This window comes from Clarias gariepinus, chromosome 1, assembly GCF_024256425.1.
Source record: "Clarias gariepinus isolate MV-2021 ecotype Netherlands chromosome 1, CGAR_prim_01v2, whole genome shotgun sequence".
NCBI lineage: Eukaryota > Metazoa > Chordata > Actinopteri > Siluriformes > Clariidae > Clarias > Clarias gariepinus.
In genome coordinates, this window is record NC_071100.1 from 49,776,017 (window position 1) to 49,795,851 (window position 19,835).

General features: G+C 43.2%; 1 protein-coding gene across 3 annotated transcripts in view; it reads left to right on the plus strand.

Moving 5' to 3' along the window:
- Positions 1–19,835, plus strand: part of LOC128508410 (coagulation factor XIII B chain-like) — a 49,649-nt gene that overhangs the window by 10,113 nt on the left and 19,701 nt on the right. Inside the window, exons 5-10 of one of the 3 annotated variants that reach the window (XM_053480120.1) lie at positions 1,969–2,142; positions 6,395–6,571; positions 9,223–9,399; positions 12,007–12,183; positions 16,641–16,817; positions 19,214–19,390. In XM_053480120.1, coding sequence (XP_053336095.1) covers positions 1,969–2,142; positions 6,395–6,571; positions 9,223–9,399; positions 12,007–12,183; positions 16,641–16,817; positions 19,214–19,390 — 1,059 coding nt within the window. The remainder of the gene's footprint in view (positions 1–1,968; positions 2,143–6,394; positions 6,572–9,222; positions 9,400–12,006; positions 12,184–16,640; positions 16,818–19,213; positions 19,391–19,835) is intronic. The other 2 variants (XM_053480846.1, XM_053481590.1) reach the window with 2 other exon arrangements.

A 19,835-nucleotide genomic window follows, 5' to 3' on the forward strand; every position in this document is an offset into this window, starting at 1 on the left:
ATCTTTTCAGTGCTGGAGTTTCTACAAGAAAAGTTGTCCTCGGGCTTATGCCCTACTTCTCTCAGAACGTACGTAGCCGCTATTTTGGCTTATAATGTTCTGACTGACGAGGTTTCTGTGGGAAAGCACCCTTGAATTGCCCGTTTTATTCGTGGAGCTAAATGGTTGAGGCCGCCCACTATAGGCAATGTCCCTTCTGGCCACTTATCTATTGTGCTCGAAGGTCTGATTGACAACCCTTTTGAACCACTAAAGTCAGCACCTGTTAGGTTTCTGACTCTTAAGATGGTTTTTCTCGTGGCCGTTACTTCTCCGAAGAGAATTGGAGATCTGCAAGCTTTGTCAGTCTCTTCATCCTGCCTAGACTTTGCCCCTGGGTTGGTCAAAGCTATTCTGCATCCTCACCCGAACTATCTCCCGAAAGTTCCATTCTCAACCATGCACCCAGTTGTTCTCGAAGCATTCTGTCCTCCACCTTTTACAGCTCCGAAGCAGGAAAGACTTCACTTACTATGCCCAGTACGTGCTCTTCAGATTTACATCCACCGCACTAGCCAGTGGCGTAAGTCAGAGCAGCTTTTCATATGTTACAGGGACTGCAACTGGGGGGCGGCCGCCACTACACAAATATTGTCACATTGGGTGAGAGATGCTATTGCACCAGCCTATGAGGCGCGTGGTCTTACTTCGCCTCTAGGAATCAGGGCTCATTTCACCAGGGGGATTGCCTTATCTATTGCGCTGGCAAGAGGTTTTTTCCTGCAGCAAGTGTGTGATGCGGCAGGTTGATCCTCACACATTTGTCAGATTTTATATTTTGGATACTCCGGGCTTACGGATCCTCGAGTCAGTCTCCCAGAGCTAGCTCTGAGACCTCCTTGGCCTTTGTGCCCACATGCTACACAACCTTGGGGGTCCAGACACTTGCAGTGCGGCGGTGTTGGTATTCTTATTCCCATAGCGTTTTCACGCAGTAGTTTTCAGTGATGTGCAGAAACACTACTGACAGAGCTGCTATTATTTAAGCAAAATCACATAAGCGGGGGTGCTGTTGTTGTGCTGATATCATAACGGTTGTAAAGCATTCGACATTCAACAGTTAGCGAGCAAACGTTTGTGTAATTAATAGAGGTGAAAGTAGTTTTAAATTCTTACCAGTACTACTGTATGTAGTCAAAAGGTGAGGAAAATAAACCATGGAGATGATGGAAAGTCCTGTAAATCCTGTAAGTTTCTTTTTATACTTATTAGAATGTCATCTCTGTTCACTTCTCTGTTGTGTGGTTGAATCCTAAACAGGGTTAAATAACAACCTAGTGTTCTTGGGTGTACAATGCCTTGTTCCACACACTACAAAATGGCCTGATTAGTTATAAAGAAATTTTGCCTTGTGCTAGTTAACTTTGTAGCTCACCTTAGGCATGAATAAAACAATATAGAGGCAATTCAGAAAGACTTAAAACAAATTATTAAGTAGACATCATGTTGATGACATAACGTTATCTGATGTGTGTTCTTGCTGAAAGTGCTTCTGTGACTGGTTGTGAATGTGGGTTTTGTCAGACAGCTGCTCTCTCCTCAGTACTGCAGACCATACAGACCTACTCTCACCCACGCTGAGACACACAGTTAGTGTCATTAACCACTGGACAACACCAGAGTAGTAGAGTGATACACATAGTCAAACATCCTCAGTGATGTTACTGTTTCACTCTGTGTTAAATCAAAAATCAGTTGCTAGCAAACAGCACCAGTGAGCGGTGTCTTCACTTTTCTTGACTAGCTGCAGTCAGTCCCTGTGTCTGAGCTCAATGAATCTAATGATTTGTTTATCACAATGATGATGTGTGCAATAGAATAAGAGTGTATTTGTGTGTTTAATCCCCTACAGTCAGGAGTACACACGTCATTAAATAAATACAAAAGTGAAGCCACACACATGTATAAATGTTCTGTTCTTTGTTCTAGTTAATGTACAATGTAACCAGCCACATGTTGCCAACGCCCGAACAGCAGAGGGATTTAAAATCTCCTATAATCACGGAGAGACTGTTAGATTCACATGTAACAGAGGCTATAAGTTTGAGGGAACAGACACTGCACGGTGTGAAGATGGAACTTGGAAGCTGCCAGTGTGTAAAGGTAAAAACTGTCCTCATTACAAACATTACTAATATTCTTGAACAGCAATTATTTTACATAAAGATGAGACTGTGACACATTGATCAGAGAGACAGATAAATAAAGAGAGAGAGAGAGAGAGAGAGAGAGAGAGAGCAGGAGAGAGTGTTACAAATTTCATATCTACAGTAGGTAGTCAACGAGAAAGTTATTCATGAAATGACCGCCAGGTGGACAGCTGCAATTTCCACAGTTTTTAATAGTAAGTATAGCTTAAGTCATAAAAGAGTCATACCAACTGTTGTGTCTTTGCTTACTCTAGCTAAAGACGCTAAATTTTATCAGACACGAGACAGTCCATTTGCGTACTTCACTTTAGTTCCTTCTCCGCCATCATGTACGTGATAACGTCACACAATACACAATACCTCCCCTCTACTTAGAATTAAACATGTATTTTAGAACTACCAAGGATACATTGTGAACATGTCCTATCCTCTTACTCAACATGACATTTCAAAGTGTCATTAAACAAACCTAACAATGAGAAAAAAAAAAACGTCTTAACCCCGCAACATATGCATGTCTATATATCCGATAACCCTTAAAACATGCTTTATGACCATAACAAGGATGTTTATATTACACCATTCCAACACATGTCATTTCATTAGCAACATCACTCAACAATAAAGTATTTGAACTTCTCAGGCAATTTAATTAGTCTCTTTGGTTTTGTTTGTGGTATTATATCACCATCTAGTGGTGCCCTCTGGTTTGGCTTTCTGTCAGACAACAATTTCTCATTTTTGTCCATCACAAGTTCGGTTGGTTCCGTTTCCATTTCATGTTTTCCACTGGACTGTCCATAGTGTTCTCACTGAGGAATTTCTTCACGAATGTGATATTCCTTTTATATTGGGTTTCACCTGGGTCTTCAATTGTCACAGAATTTCCTTCTCTAGACACAACAGTGAATGGGACTGGGTTGAATGGGGTTCTTAATTTGTCTTTCTTTTCCTGTCTCACTAATACTTGGTCTCCCACTTCTAGTTGTGAGTATTTTGCACCATGGCGGTGGCATGGTAAAATCAGATTAGTTTCCCACTGATTTTCTGATTGAAAAGTAGCTCTGCAGGACTCTTTCCTGTAGTGTTGTGGTCAATAACTCTGTACATTGCCACATATTTACGAAGTTCCTTTCTCCAGTCTAAACCTTCTGCCTGAGCGATCCTTACGTGCTTTAGTATTGATGCATTTTGCCTTTCTACCTCACCATTAGCCTGTGCCAGCCTGGCTGTGCCTGGGCGTGGTCTTTACATGCCGGATACCGTTGGTCTCACAAAATTGTCGGAACTGGGTAGACATAAACTGTGGTCCACAGTCTGATCGGAGGGTGCAGGGTAATCCATGACGACTAAAAATCTCTTTCAGACAATCAATGACTTTATCGGCTGTGGTGGACTTGAGTATTCCATATTCATAATAGCAACTGTCTAGATAGTCAACTACCACCATTATGGATTCTCCAGTTGGCAGTGGGCCTAGTAAATCAGTGGCTGCCAGTGTGTAAAGGTAAAAACTGTCCTCATTACAAACATTACTAACATTTCTGAACAACACTTATTTTCAGTGGTGTCAAAAGTATTCACATTCATTACTTGGGTAGAAGTATAGATACTAGGGTATAAAAGGACTTCTTTAGAAGTTGAAGTATCAACTTAAGCTTTTTACTCAAGTAAAAGTGTAAAAGTACTGGTTTCAAAACTACTTAAAGTACAAAAATAAAAGTAACGTGAGCGGGAAAAAAGCATTAAGGATAAAAGCTTAGGCTGTGCCACGGGCCTATATACTGCACTAACACCTCATAAAAAAAAGAAAAATGTGTTGTTTTTTTGTTGTATTTTTTAACGGCCATAGTGATTTGGGATACTGTATATGGCAATTGAAAAAGAATGCATTTTAGTACAATGCAAATACATTAAAGAACCATATATGTGTACTACTGAGCATTAACATGTTTTATGGAGAAGAAGATATGATAACTAGTTGCCTATAAGTATTTTAATGGTGCAAAAAGTCAAACTTTAGAGGCGTGTCATCAGTAACCTTTATTGGAATGTAAATGTACATCCAAGCTTAGCTGCAGGAATCTGTGAGGGCAACATACAAGAAAATTAGTGCACCCAGGGCAGGCTTAGTAACAACTACCCTTGTATGGTTGTCTACAATAAACATTAGTGCTGTCAGAATGAATGGTGCTGTTACCTTTCCCGCTGGTGCTTGGATGTGACATTTCGCTCGAATCTTGAGTCTCTATCACGGACATCTTTGTCTACTTATCACAACCTTATCAACCGAAAAGGCTAATTTATTCAAACGTCCTTGCTGGAGTGTGTGACGTGACGTCATGTGCAGGTGCGATGGATCACGTACCAACCAATAGGGTGTCGGAATGGTATGTTTATACTTCTCATCCAACCACAATCAAATTCACTCCATCCGGATGGCACGATTTATCCGGATGTTTTTTTTTTTGTTTCATTGTTTGTTTTTTGAATGACAAGCTGAAATAAAATAGGAGTAATGAGGCTATTTTTAAAATGTAAGGAGTAGAAAGTACAGATAATTGCGTGAAAGTGTAAGGAGTAGAAGTAAAAAATTGGCTGAAAAATAATTACTCCAGTAAAGTATAGATACCCAAAATTTCTACTTAGATAAGGTAAGGAAGTATTTGTACTTCGTTACTTAACACATCTGCTTATTTTAAAATAAAGATGCGACTGTGACACATTGACCAGAGAGAGAGACAGAGAGAGAGAGAGAAAGAGTTGTTGTGGTTGGTTTATATTTTGCCTTAAACAATCATGATGGATATACAGTACCCTACTGAAAAAACAGCATAAATAAATATAAATACTACCATAGCTGGTGATCAGCTTGACCAGAAATTATTCCAGCATGTGTTGTCTTTTGGTGCTGGGATGCTGGGGACCAGCATCAGCAAGGTGACCAGCATACCAGCACCAGCATCATGGCACTATAATGCTGGTCACCAGCACCAGCATTCCAGCACCAAAACACAACATATGCTGGTGGTCAGCTGCTCAAAGCTGGTCCTGGTGACCAGCACCCTGGCACCAACATAATAAAGATGAAGAAAGGGTGTTGGGTTTGTAAAAGCCCACTTTTACGCTCTATACACATTCATACAAGTTTGTGCCTCTCTCGAAAAACAGTTCTTGTTTAACTGAAGACACAAGTGAACATAACATACAGTAAGTAAACAAGCGGTATTCTACTTTTACCGCCGCGGCGCACAGCGACAGCATTTGGGTTTGTGCGTTTGCTGGCTTTTACCGTTGAGTGGCGCTATATAACAGCGCTATATAAATATAGACTGAGGCCTCAGGCCTTAGTTCATTCTCTCCAGGATTAATGAGCCGCAGCTCATCTAAAGCCGCACGTAGTTGCAGATGAAATCAAGTGAAACATTTTAGTTAAACAAATTCATAATCACAGTAATAAAATTACAGTACAAATTCTCATTGTATGAGTATCTTGTTTTGACGTTGAGCATCACGTGATCACAACTAAGCCAATGGTTTTTCTTTAGACTTTAGACTTTTCTTTAGAACAAATCATTATGTAGACAGTGTGTTGTTTAAGACGACATAACATTATCAGATGTGTGTTCGTGCTGAAAGTGCTTCTGTGACTGGTTGTGAATGTGGGTTTTGTCAGGCAGCTGCTCTCTCCTCAGTACTGCAGACCGTACAGACCTACTCTCACCCATGCTGAGACACACAGTTACTTTCATTAACCACACCTGGACAACACCAGGGTAGTAGAGTAATACACATAGTCAAACGTCCTCAGTGATGTTATGCTCTATATCAGCACTCGTGGAAAGTCTCTCGGCCAATCAGATTGCTCAGACCTAACTGTTTTATGAAGACAATCAATCAACACCTCCTGACCAATCAGAATCCAGAATTCAACAGTGCTGAGATGTAACTTCTTAACTGTTTTACTCTGTGTAAAATCAAAAATCAGTTTACTGATCAATTTACTCCACTTTACTGACCAGCTGCAGTCAGTCCCTGTGTCTGAGCTCAATGAATCTAATGATCTGTTTATCACAATGATGATGTGTGCAATAAAATAAGAGTGTATTTGTGTGTTTAATCCCCTGCAGTCAAGAGTACACACGTCATTAAATAAATACACAAGTGAAGCCACACACGTATAAATGTTCTGTTCTTTGTTCTAGTTGAAGTAAAATGTACTAACCAGCCACATGTTGCCAACGCCCGAACAGCAGAGGGATTTAAAATCTCCTATAATCACGGAGAAACTGTTAGATACACATGTAACAGAGGCTATAAGTTTGAGGGAACAGACACTGCACGGTGTGAAGATGGAACTTGGAAACTGCCAGTGTGTAAAGGTAAAAACTGTCACTATTACAAACATTACTAATATTCTAATATTCTGTTATTACTAATAACAGCAATTATTTTACATAAAGATGAGACTGTGTCTCATCGCCCTTACGACCTGGCGATAGAGCTTCAGCTGGGTTCCGTTCTTCCCCGCTGCCACCTCCACTCCCTGTCAGCTACCGAGACGCAGGCAATGGAGGAATACATCACCAACGCCCTTCGACATGGAACCATCCGGCCCTCCTCGTCACCAGCGGCCGCAGGCTTTTTCTTCGTGAAGAAGAAAGGGAGGAAACTTCGCCCATGTTTCGACTATCGGGGATTAAATAAGATAGCCATTAAGAACCGACACCCATTGCCGCTCACCAACTCAGCCCTGGATGCCCTCTCTGGTGCTACCGTGTTCCCTAAGTTGGACCTCCGGAGCGCCTACTTGGTGCGTATCAGAGAGGGCGATGAGTGGAAGACGGCCTTCATCACCCCCACCGGACATTATGAAAGCCTTGTCATCCCATTTGGATTATGTAATGCACCCTCGGCCTTTCAACAATTCATCAACGATGTCCTGAGAGGCATGTTAGGCCGATGGGTGTTCGTCTACTTAGACGATATTCTCATATACTCCCGCACCATCACAGAACATATCCAACACGTCCGGGCTGTTCTCAAGAGATTGCTCGCTCACCAACTGTACTGTAAGTTGAAGAAATGTGCTTTTCACTAGCATTCCACCACGTTCCTGGGTTTTGTCATCTTGCCCCAGTGTGTGGCCATGGACCCGCAGAAACTAGAGGCTGTTCGTCATTGGCCCCTACCCAGGACTCTCAAACAGCTTCAATGGTTTCTCGGGTTTGCGAACTTTTACTGTCGGGATAGAAGGGGCTACAGTACAGTTGCAGCACCACTGACCAGTCTGACCAGGCCCGCAGGCCCGCATCTCATCCCTTCCAACTCACGCCTGCCGCCATCTCTGCATTCAAAGGACTCTGTCACCGCTTCACCACCGCCCCGATTCTTCTTCATCCAGATGCCAACCAACCGTTCGTTGTAGAGGTGGACGCGTCAGATGTGGGCGCCGGCGCTGTTCTCTCCCAACGAGGTCCAGACCAGAAGCTACAACCATGTGGCTTTTTCTTCAAGAAATTTGATCCCACTCAGCAGCGATACAGGGTAGGGGACCGCGAGCTGTTGGGCATAAAGTGAGCCATTCGTCGTCTGGACAGATCACCAAAACCTCATCACCATCCGGAACCTCAAACAACTTAATCCATGACAGGCACGGTGGGCATTTTTCTTTGAACAGTTCAACTTTCATCTGTCATACCGCCCAGGGTCCAAAATCACCAAGGCTGACGCCCTATCTCGACAAAAGGAGGAAGACGTCACCGGGGCTGACCCCGTGCCCATCATACCAACTTCACGTATCATTGCACCCCTCCAATGGGATTTTAAAACGAGGGTTCGCCAGGCTCAGGCTGCAATCTGTGCGATTTGTGTCCGATCACCAGCACTCCTGGGCCCGCTACCTCACATGGGCAGAACTGTCCTACAATCTCCACGTCTCCTCGGCTACCAACTTAAGCCCATTTGAGGTATGCTATGGTTTCCAATAGTTGGTCCGTAGGTGTCGACGGCTATGGAGGCATACCAAGCGTACCATCCAACGTACCAACGCCAGCTACATCACCCAACACTGCCGTCGACACCCTCCGGGACGGTTGTATAAAGTAGGTGACAAGGTATGGCTCTCAAAAAAAAAATCTCCATCTCCACACAGAATCCCGGAAACTGTCACCAAGATTCATCGGCCCATACCGCATCAATCTACAGATCAACCTTGTCACCTACCGGCTCCAGCTGCCTGTGGCGCTCCAGATCCACCCAGTATTCCATATTTCTCAACTAAAGCCCTTTATCACTTCACCTAGGACCCGGAAGTTAAGCGGTCGCGAACCAGGAAGTATAAAAGATGTAAACAAACCATAGCACCTCGGTCAGTCATTGAGTCTGGCCGATGCTATTTTCTGATCGAGTGTGTATTTATAGGACGCGGGTTAGATTGTGTCTTTCCCTTGCTCCCCATTTGTGAGAGTCCTTAGATCAAATAGCGTGATTATCCTGCCGGCAGCTGTTCTCTCCTCAGTACTGCAGACCATACAGACCTACTCTCACCCACGCTGAGACACAGTTTTATTAACCACACCTGGACAACACCAGGGTAGTAGAGTGATACACACAGTCAAACGTCCTCAGTGATGTTATGCTCTATATCAGCACTTGTGGAAAGTCTCTTGGCCAATCAGATTGCTTAGAACTAACTTCCATGAAGACAATCAATCAACACCTCCTGCCCAATCAGAATCCAAAATTCAACAGTGCTGAGGTGTAACTTCTTAACCGTTTTACTCTGTGTTAAATCAAAAATCAGTTGCTAGCAAACAGCACCAGTGAGCGGTGTCTTCGCTTTCCTGCCTAGCTGCAGTCAGTCCCTGTGTCTGAGCTCAATGAATCTAATGATTTGTTTAGCATAATGATGAGTGCAATAGAATAAGAGTGTATTTGTGTTTAATCCCCTACAGTCAGGAGTACACACGTCATTAAATAAATACACAAGTGAAGCCACACACATGTATAAATGTTCTGTTCTTTGTTCTAGTTGAAGTAAAATGTACTGACCAGCCACATGTTGCCAACGCCCGAACAGCAGAGGGATTTAAATTCTCCTATAATCACGGAGAAACTGTTAGATACACATGTAACAGAGGCTATAAGTTTGAGGGAACAGACACTGCACGGTGTGAAGATGGAACTTGGAAGCTGCCAGTGTGTAAAGGTAAAAACTGTCCTCATTACAAACATTACTAATATTCTTAAACAGCAATTATTTTACATAAAGATGAGACTGTGACACACTGATCAGAGAGACAGATAAATAGAGAGGGAGAGAGCAGGAGAGTGTTACAAATTTTAGATCTACAGTAGGTAGTCAACGAGAAAGTCATTCATGAAATGACCGCCAGGTGGACAGCTGCAATTTCCACAGTTTTTAATAGTAAGTATAGCTTATGTCATAAAAGAGTCATACCAACTGTTGTGTCTTTGCTTACTCTAGCTAAGGACGCTGAATTTAATCAGACACGAGACAGTCCATTTGCGTACTTCACTTTTCTTGTTTCTCCGCCATCATGTACGTGATGACGTCACACGTATTGCATGTGATAAATGTCACCAATATGTTGTTTCAAAGAAATAGATGGTAATTTCTATATCCGAGTACTTTACATGAACAAACATGAAAAATCTAAACCAGATTTAATATATATTGATATTTTTTAAAAGTTGCATTTAAAGACATAAACTTTAAATATAGAATTAACTGTAAAATAGACTTTCAGAATAGAACATTAGAATAACTCAAAAATAAATTGTCTTAAAAAATAATTAGCAGACTATTTTTATGTTAGTATAGAGAACTTTAAATACATTCAATTTCTATCCATGTTTTTATATGATGTTCAGATTATTATAACATTATTATACATAAATAACGGTGTATCCTCCTCTACCAGTTAGCCAAGGCTGATGTTCATACATATTAGTTCTGTTTAATCCAGGTTTCTGTCAAACACAGTGTATCAAACTCCTGATTTGGATAGTTTCATTCACAATAAGCACTTTAGTCATAAGAGATCTAATATTCAACAGTCCTAGCTTCAGATCAGAGGTGCTGGCTGGGTTTTATATAGATTAGATTACTCTAACAGTCTTTCGGAGTCTTTCTACATTTTTGTTTAGCTCGCGGAACAGTATCATAGTATCAATCAATGCCGGCCCGTGGGGTTCTGAGGCCTTGGCAAGATTATGAAATCTGGGCCCATTGTTTTAGGAGTGTACGTCATTTTAGTGTCTGCAATTAAGAATGTGGAAAAAAAGTCAGTTTTTTGCTTAAATTGAATGCTAAAAGGAATCTCAGACAGAAATACATTTGTTTTTCTCAACCTATTTATGTTTAATATTTAATTTTAAAAAGAATTGTTATATTAAAATATCACACACCTCTACATGGGCAAACTGTACCACAGTAAAATTGTAACTGCAACAATGATGAGAAACAGATTCTGCTTTGTTAAGCCGTGGGCTCTCCGTCTCTGAATCCGACTTATATTTCTGTAGACGTTTTTTTTTTTTTTACATGGTGGAATAGTTGCCATCCTGAGCTGCTCGCTGTACAGTTAAATATCCCACCACTGTCAGTTAGCATCCAGGTAACAGAGAGGGCTCTTGTCGTAAGGCAGAATGAAGGGGGTTAAGCACTAAATCTGTACTGCACTGTGCAATGACAATAAAGGAATTTAATTTCATTAGGCCATACAGACAGTTCCCTAGATTTTAAATGTTACAACACCGCTCCCTTGTGCCTAGAGTGTCTTTCTGCTTTTGTCTCACAGCCAAACAGGTTTGTTTTAAATGTATTTTAAATTTCATAAACCAGTTCATACTGTCATGCACACTCGGTCCGCGATCGGCACTAGGACCCGGAAGTTAAGCCATCGCGAACCAGGAAGTATAAAAGGAGTAAACAAACCATAGCACCTCGCTCAGTCATCGAGTCTTGCCAATGCCACATTGGAATCGTTCGTCTAATCGTGAGTACTCACTTTCTTGGCTCTACTTTCTGATTGAGTGTGTATTAATAGGACGCGGGTTAGATTGTGTCTTTTCCTTGCTCCCCATTTGTGAGAGTCCTTAGATCAAATAGCGTGATTATCCTGCCTATTCGTGCTCTTCCACGTTTGGGTTTACCATTCACGCAACAAAGGGCTAACCGCTAAAGCTACATCTTCTGGTCACCTCAGGTTATTTCTTGACAGAATGACTGAGCCTGCCGCGGTGAATCCAGCGGATTACGCGCACCTCTGCGACATGGTAGATCAGCACAACGAGCTCATCAACAAGCTCAAGGCGCGGCTAGCCGCTCTCACCCACGCTCCTACTACCTCACCAGGGTAGTAGAGTGATACACACAGTCAAACGTCCTCAGTGATGTTATGCTCTATATCAGCACTCGTGGAGTCTCTTGGCCAATCAGATTGCTCAGAACTAACTTTCATGAAGACAATCAATCAACACCTCCTGCCCAATCAGAATCCAAAATTCAACAGTGCTCAGGTGTAACTTCTTAACTGTTTCACTCGGTGTTAAATCAAAAATCAGTTGCTAGCAAACAGCACCAGTGAGCGGTGTCTTCACTTTCCTGCCTAGCTGCAGTCAGTCCCTGTGTCTGAGCTCAATGAATCTAATGATTTGTTTAGCATAATGATGTGTGCAATAGAATAAGAGTGTATTTGTGTTTAATCCCCTACAGTCAGGAGTACACACGTCATTAAATAAATACACAAGTGAAGCCACACACGTATAAATGTTCTGTTCTTTGTTCTAGTTGAAGTAAAATGTACTGACCAGCCACATGTTGCCAACGCCCGAACAGCGGAGGGATTTAAATTCTCCTATAATCACGGAGAGACTGTTAGATACACATGTAACAGAGGCTATAAGTTTGAGGGAACAGACACTGCACGGTGTGAAGATGGAACTTGGAAGCTGCCAGTGTGTAAAGGTAAAAACTGTCCTCATTACAAACATTACTAATATTCTTAAACAGCAATTATTTTACATAAAGATGAGACTGTGACACACTGATCAGAGAGACAGATAAATAGAGAGGGAGAGAGCAGGAGAGTGTTACAAATTTTAGATCTACAGTAGGTAGTCAACGAGAAAGTCATTCATGAAATGACCGCCAGGTGGACAGCTGCAATTTCCACAGTTTTTAATAGTAAGTATAGCTTATGTCATAAAAGAGTCATACCAACTGTTGTGTCTTTGCTTACTCTAGCTAAGGACGCTGAATTTAATCAGACACGAGACAGTCCATTTGCGTACTTCACTTTTCTTGTTTCTCCGCCATCATGTACGTGATGACTTCACACGTATTGCATGTGATAAATGTCACCAATATGTTGTTTCAAAGAAATAGATGGTAATTTCTATATCCGAGTACTTTACATGAACAAACATAAAAAATCTAAACCAGATTTAATATATTGTGGCGTGGGCGGGGCGGCGGCTGACGACCAGCATGCCTTGCGGGGATGTCGGTGTGTGTTCACCATGTTGGGAAAAGGTGTTCTGGTTAGTGGCTTAGGCCCTGTTGTGTGTGAGGTGGGTGTGACGTGTGAAATGTGCTCCAGTTCAAGCTAGTGCTGAATTGGATATATGCTCCTGAGTGAAGGTGCTGCTCATGCCTTATATGCTGTGTGCTTCCCGGCGTAAAAACGATACATTGGTGTCAGAAGTGGGATGGAGAATAACGGGTTCGAGCGCAGAAAGGAGGACCTTCTAAAAATCCAAGCGGGCCGCCGAGTAGCGGAGCGACTACTCGCGCAGAAGAAGCGCTTTCCTGGCGGAGCTAGCGCGAGCACACCACGTCAACCAACGCGGAGTGGGAAGCAGAAAATCCCGGCGCTGGATCTCGGGCCGGAGGCTGGCGCTGCGCAAGCGCCGGAGCAAGATACAGCTCCGTGCGCTGTTAGCAGGCAAAGCGACCTGCCGCTGCGCGAGGCCGAGCGCGCTGAGCCCATATCGGCGGCACATCGCGGCGGACGAGCCGAGCGACCGCCCGCAGCTCAGTGGCGCTCGGTTCGTGAACCTAGCCGGGGACAGGGCTACCCGTCGCGGCTAGGCCTCGACACCGCTTCTGAGATTCCGCGACGACGCCGAGGCCAGGGACCGCCGGACTACCACTGCAACGTTCTCAGGCCTAAGGGACAGCCGGACTACCGCTTCAACGTTCTCAGGCCTGAGGGACAGCGTACACCAGCAGCCGCTAAACTAGCGCCGGGTGGACGGTTGGGGAGCCCCGCGGGGCTTTACATCGACTGTGTGCCGGACGCCGTCTTACTGCGGGCGCTCGTGGACACCGGCTCCACTGTTTCCCAGGGGGTGTGGAACTGTGAACCGCTCATCGCCAGGCAGAAGGGCCCCACCCAGCGCTCGCGGGCACCGCTGCAAGACTTTTGGGAGGATACGTTTCCTCCACCGCCGCCGCCTCTGCCCGACATGGGGGACGTCGCTCCAGCTCCTCAGCCTGGCTGCGAGGACGGCACGCTGCTTCCTCCGCCTCCCGGCTTTGAGGATATCGCACCAGCTCAGCAGCCGCCGATGGAGACAGCGAACGACGCTCCGGCTCCTCGGCTAGACTTCCAGTCCGGCCTGCTGCTTCCTCCGCCGCCCGGCTTTGAGGACGTCGCTCCAGCTCCGCCGCCGCCGCCGCCCAGCTCAGCGAGCGTCGCTCCAGCTCCGCCGCCGCCGCCGAGCGGCGCTCCAGCTCCGCCGCCGCCGCCGAGCTCAGCGAGCGTCGCTCCAGCTCCGCCGCCGTCGCCCAGCTCAGTGAGCGTCGCTCCAGCTCCTCAGCCGCCGCCGAGCGTCGCTCCAGCTCCTCAGCCGCCGCCGAGCGTCGCTCCAGCTCCTCACCCGCCGCCGAGCGTCGCTCCAGCTCCTCACCCGTCGCCGAGCGTCGCTCCAGCTCCTCACCCGCCGCCGAGCGTCGCTCCAGCTCCTCAGCCGCCGCCGAGCGTCGCTTCAGCTCCTCAGCCACACCAACCCTGCCTGCGAGAGGGGATCGACCGCCTCGGTGTTGGGGGTCCAGACTGGGACCGCTGGGGAGGGAGTCCGGGTCCTCCGGTAACGCTCCGGAGGAGCGTTTTTTAGGGGGGGGTACTGTAACGGTTAACCCCTAGAGGGCGCCAAAGCGCCTGGGTTTTTTGTTTTATTTTTAAGTTATGTTTAAGTTAGACTGCACCTCGGTCAGGTGACATAAGGATTCACCTGAACCGAGGAAAAGTAATTAAATAAAGGATTATAAATAGCCTGACTGAACTTCAGTCAGGCGTCTAGCTTTGGTTCAGATCGTATGGTTTATGTCGGTGTTTATTTATGTGTTTTATGTGTTTCTTTAATAAAAACCTTTATTTGAACCGCCACCTCGCCTCCAGCAATTATGCCACATATGCGCCGATTGAGGAGCCCTGACAGTTAGTATAGAGAACTTTAAATACATTCAATTTCTATCCATGTTTTTATATGATGTTCAGATTATTATAACATTATTATACATAAATAACGGTGTATCCTCCTCTACCAGTTAGCCGAGGCTGATGTTCATACATATTAGTTCTGTTTAATCTAGGTTTCTGTCAAACACAGTGTATCAAACTCCTGATTTGGATAGTTTCATTCACAATAAGCACTTTAGTCATAAGAGATCTAATATTCAACAGTCCTAGCTTCAGATCAGAGGTGCTGGCTGGGTTTTATATAGATTAGATTACTCTAACAGTCTTTCGGAGTCTTTCTACATTTTTGTTTAGCTCGCGGAACAGTATCATAGTATCAATCAATGCCGGCCCGTGGGGTTCTGAGGCCTTGGCAAGATTATGAAATCTGGGCCCATTGTTTTAGGAGTGTACGTCATTTTAGTGTCTGCAATTAAGAATGTGGAAAAAAAGTCAGTTTTTTGCTTAAATTGAATGCTAAAAGGAATCTCAGACAGAAATACATTTGTTTTTCTCAACCTATTTATGTTTAATATTTAATTTTAAAAAGAATTGTTATATTAAAATATCACACACCTCTACATGGGCAAACTGTACCACAGTAAAATTGTAACTGCAACAATGATGAGAAACAGATTCTGCTTTGTTAAGCCGTGGGCTCTCCGTCTCTGAATCCGACTTATATTTCTGTAGACGTTTTTTTTTTTTTTACATGGTGGAATAGTTGCCATCCTGAGCTGCTCGCTGTACAGTTAAATATCCCACCACTGTCAGTTAGCATCCAGGTAACAGAGAGGGCTCTTGTCGTAAGGCAGAATGAAGGGGGTTAAGCACTAAATCTGTACTGCACTGTGCAATGACAATAAAGGAATTTAATTTCATTAGGCCATACAGACAGTTCCCTAGATTTTAAATGTTACAACACCGCTCCCTTGTGCCTAGAGTGTCTTTCTGCTTTTGTCTCACAGCCAAACAGGTTTGTTTTAAATGTATTTTAAATTTCATAAACCAGTTCATACTGTCATGCACACTCGGTCCGCGATCGGCACTAGGACCCGGAAGTTAAGCCATCGCGAACCAGGAAGTATAAAAGGAGTAAACAAACCATAGCACCTCGCTCAGTCATCGAGTCTTGCCAATGCCACATTGGAATCGTTCGTCTAATCGTGAGTACTCACTTTCTTGGCTCTACTTTCTGATTGAGTGTGTATTAATAGGACGCGGGTTAGATTGTGTCTTTTCCTTGCTCCCCATTTGTGAGAGTCCTTAGATCAAATAGCGTGATTATCCTGCCTATTCGTGCTCTTCCACGTTTGGGTTTACCATTCACGCAACAAAGGGCTAACCGCTAAAGCTACATCTTCTGGTCACCTCAGGTTATTTCTTGACAGAATGACTGAGCCTGCCGCGGTGAATCCAGCGGATTACGCGCACCTCTGCGACATGGTAGATCAGCACAACGAGCTCATCAACAAGCTCAAGGCGCGGCTAGCCGCTCTCACCCACGCTCCTACTACCTCACCAGGGTAGTAGAGTGATACACACAGTCAAACGTCCTCAGTGATGTTATGCTCTATATCAGCACTCGTGGAGTCTCTTGGCCAATCAGATTGCTCAGAACTAACTTTCATGAAGACAATCAATCAACACCTCCTGCCCAATCAGAATCCAAAATTCAACAGTGCTCAGGTGTAACTTCTTAACTGTTTCACTCGGTGTTAAATCAAAAATCAGTTGCTAGCAAACAGCACCAGTGAGCGGTGTCTTCACTTTCCTGCCTAGCTGCAGTCAGTCCCTGTGTCTGAGCTCAATGAATCTAATGATTTGTTTAGCATAATGATGTGTGCAATAGAATAAGAGTGTATTTGTGTTTAATCCCCTACAGTCAGGAGTACACACGTCATTAAATAAATACACAAGTGAAGCCACACACGTATAAATGTTCTGTTCTTTGTTCTAGTTGAAGTAAAATGTACTGACCAGCCACATGTTGCCAACGCCCGAACAGCGGAGGGATTTAAATTCTCCTATAATCACGGAGAGACTGTTAGATACACATGTAACAGAGGCTATAAGTTTGAGGGAACAGACACTGCACGGTGTGAAGATGGAACTTGGAAGCTGCCAGTGTGTAAAGGTAAAAACTGTCCTCATTACAAACATTACTAATATTCTTAAACAGCAATTATTTTACATAAAGATGAGACTGTGACACACTGATCAGAGAGACAGATAAATAGAGAGGGAGAGAGCAGGAGAGTGTTACAAATTTTAGATCTACAGTAGGTAGTCAACGAGAAAGTCATTCATGAAATGACCGCCAGGTGGACAGCTGCAATTTCCACAGTTTTTAATAGTAAGTATAGCTTATGTCATAAAAGAGTCATACCAACTGTTGTGTCTTTGCTTACTCTAGCTAAGGACGCTGAATTTAATCAGACACGAGACAGTCCATTTGCGTACTTCACTTTTCTTGTTTCTCCGCCATCATGTACGTGATGACGTCACACGTATTGCATGTGATAAATGTCACCAATATGTTGTTTCAAAGAAATAGATGGTAATTTCTATATCCGAGTACTTTACATGAACAAACATAAAAAAAATCTAAACCAGATTTAATATATATTGATATTTTTTAAAAGTTGCATTTAAAGACAAACTTTAAATATAGAATTAACTGTAAAATAGACTTTCAGAATAGAACATTAGAATAACTCAAAAATAAATTGTCTTAAAAAATAATTAGCAGACTATTTTTATGTTAGTATAGAGAACTTTAAATACATTCAATTTCTATCCATGTTTTTATATGATGTTCAGATTATTATAACATTATTATACACAAATAACGGTGTATCCTCCTCTACCAGTTAGCCGAGGCTGATGTTCATACATATTAGTTCTGTTTAATCCAGGTTTCTGTCAAACACAGTGTATCAAACTCCTGATTTGGATAGTTTCATTCACAATAAGCACTTTAGTCATAAGAGATCTAATATTCAACAGTCCTAGCTTCAGATCAGAGGTGCTGGCTGGGTTTTATATAGATTAGATTACTCTAACAGTCTTTCGGAGTCTTTCTACATTTTTGTTTAGCTCGCGGAACAGTATCATAGTATCAATCAATGCCGGCCCGTGGGGTTCTGAGGCCTTGGCAAGATTATGAAATCTGGGCCCATTGTTTTAGGAGTGTACGTCATTTTAGTGTCTGCAATTAAGAATGTGGAAAAAAAGTCAGTTTTTTGCTTAAATTGAATGCTAAAAGGAATCTCAGACAGAAATACATTTGTTTTTCTCAACCTATTTATGTTTAATATTTAATTTTAAAAAGAATTGTTATATTAAAATATCACACACCTCTACATGGGCAAACTGTACCACAGTAAAATTGTAACTGCAACAATGATGAGAAACAGATTCTGCTTTGTTAAGCCGTGGGCTCTCCGTCTCTGAATCCGACTTATATTTCTGTAGACGTTTTTTTTTTTTTTACATGGTGGAATAGTTGCCAACCTGAGCTGCTCGCTGTACAGTTAAATATCCCACCACTGTCAGTTAGCATCCAGGTAACAGAGAGGGCTCTTGTCGTAAGGCAGAATGAAGGGGGTTAAGCACTAAATCTGTACTGCACTGTGCAATGACAATAAAGGAATTTAATTTCATTAGGCCATACAGACAGTTCCCTAGATTTTAAATGTTACAACACCGCTCCCTTGTGCCTAGAGTGTCTTTCTGCTTTTGTCTCACAGCCAAACAGGTTTGTTTTAAATGTATTTTAAATTTCATAAACCAGTTCATACTGTCATGCACACTCGGTCCGCGATCGGCACTAGGACCCGGAAGTTAAGCCATCGCGAACCAGGAAGTATAAAAGGAGTAAACAAACCATAGCACCTCGCTCAGTCATCGAGTCTTACCGATGCCACATCGTGAGTACTCACTTTCTTGGCTCTACAGAATGACTGAGCCTGCCGCGGTGAATCCAGCGGATTACGCGCACCTCTGCGACATGGTAGATCAGCACAACGAGCTCATCAACAAGCTCAAGGCGCGGCTAGCCGCTCTCACCCACGCTCCTACTACCTCACCAGGGTAGTAGAGTGATACACACAGTCAAACGTCCTCAGTGATGTTATGCTCTTTATCAGCACTTGTGGAAAGTCTCTTGGCCAATCAGATTGCTCAGAACTAACTTTCATGAAGACAATCAATCAACACCTCCTGCCCAATCAGAATCCAAAATTCAACAGTGCTCAGGTGTAACTTCTTAACTGTTTCACTCGGTGTTAAATCAAAAATCAGTTGCTAGCAAACAGCACCAGTGAGCGGTGTCTTCACTTTCCTGCCTAGCTGCAGTCAGTCCCTGTGTCTGAGCTCAATGAATCTAATGATTTGTTTAGCATAATGATGTGTGGAATAGAATAAGAGTGTATTTGTGTTTAATCCCCTACAGTCAGGAGTACACACGTCATTAAATAAGTACACAAGTGAAGCCACACACATGTATAAATGTCTTGTTCTTTGTTCTAGTTGAAGTAAAATGTACTGACCAGCCACATGTTGCCAACGCCCGAACAACAGAGGGATTTAAATTCTCCTATAATCACGGAGAGACTGTTAGATTCATATGTAGAAGAGGCTATGAGTTTAAAGGAACAGACACTGCACGGTGTGAGGATGGAACTTGGAAGCTCCCAGTGTGTAAAGGTAAAAACTGTCCTCATTACAAACATTACTAATATTCCTGAACAAGAATTATTTTTAAATAAGGATATACTGTAGTAGTACCAAATTTGTACTGTAATTTTTGTACTGTGATTGTGAATTCATTTAATTACAATGTTTCACTTGATTTTATCTGTTACTACATGCAGCTCATTATGTCACGAATGGGGTGTATTGGCGGATGTTGATCGCCGTGGGCGGAGAGAGCAGGCATAAAGGCAGAGGGGATTTTAACAAAAAGAGTCTTTTAATTAGAGTTGTCACAATAATAATAAAGACACAAAACAAACTCAAACAATACTTAATAGAATAGGGTTAAGCATGGGCTCTCTGGCAGGACACAGACAAAGGGACACTACCAGGCACTAATACCTGTTACACTAGGTATTGAGATTGGTAGTGAAACACAGGCACAGACTAACATGTA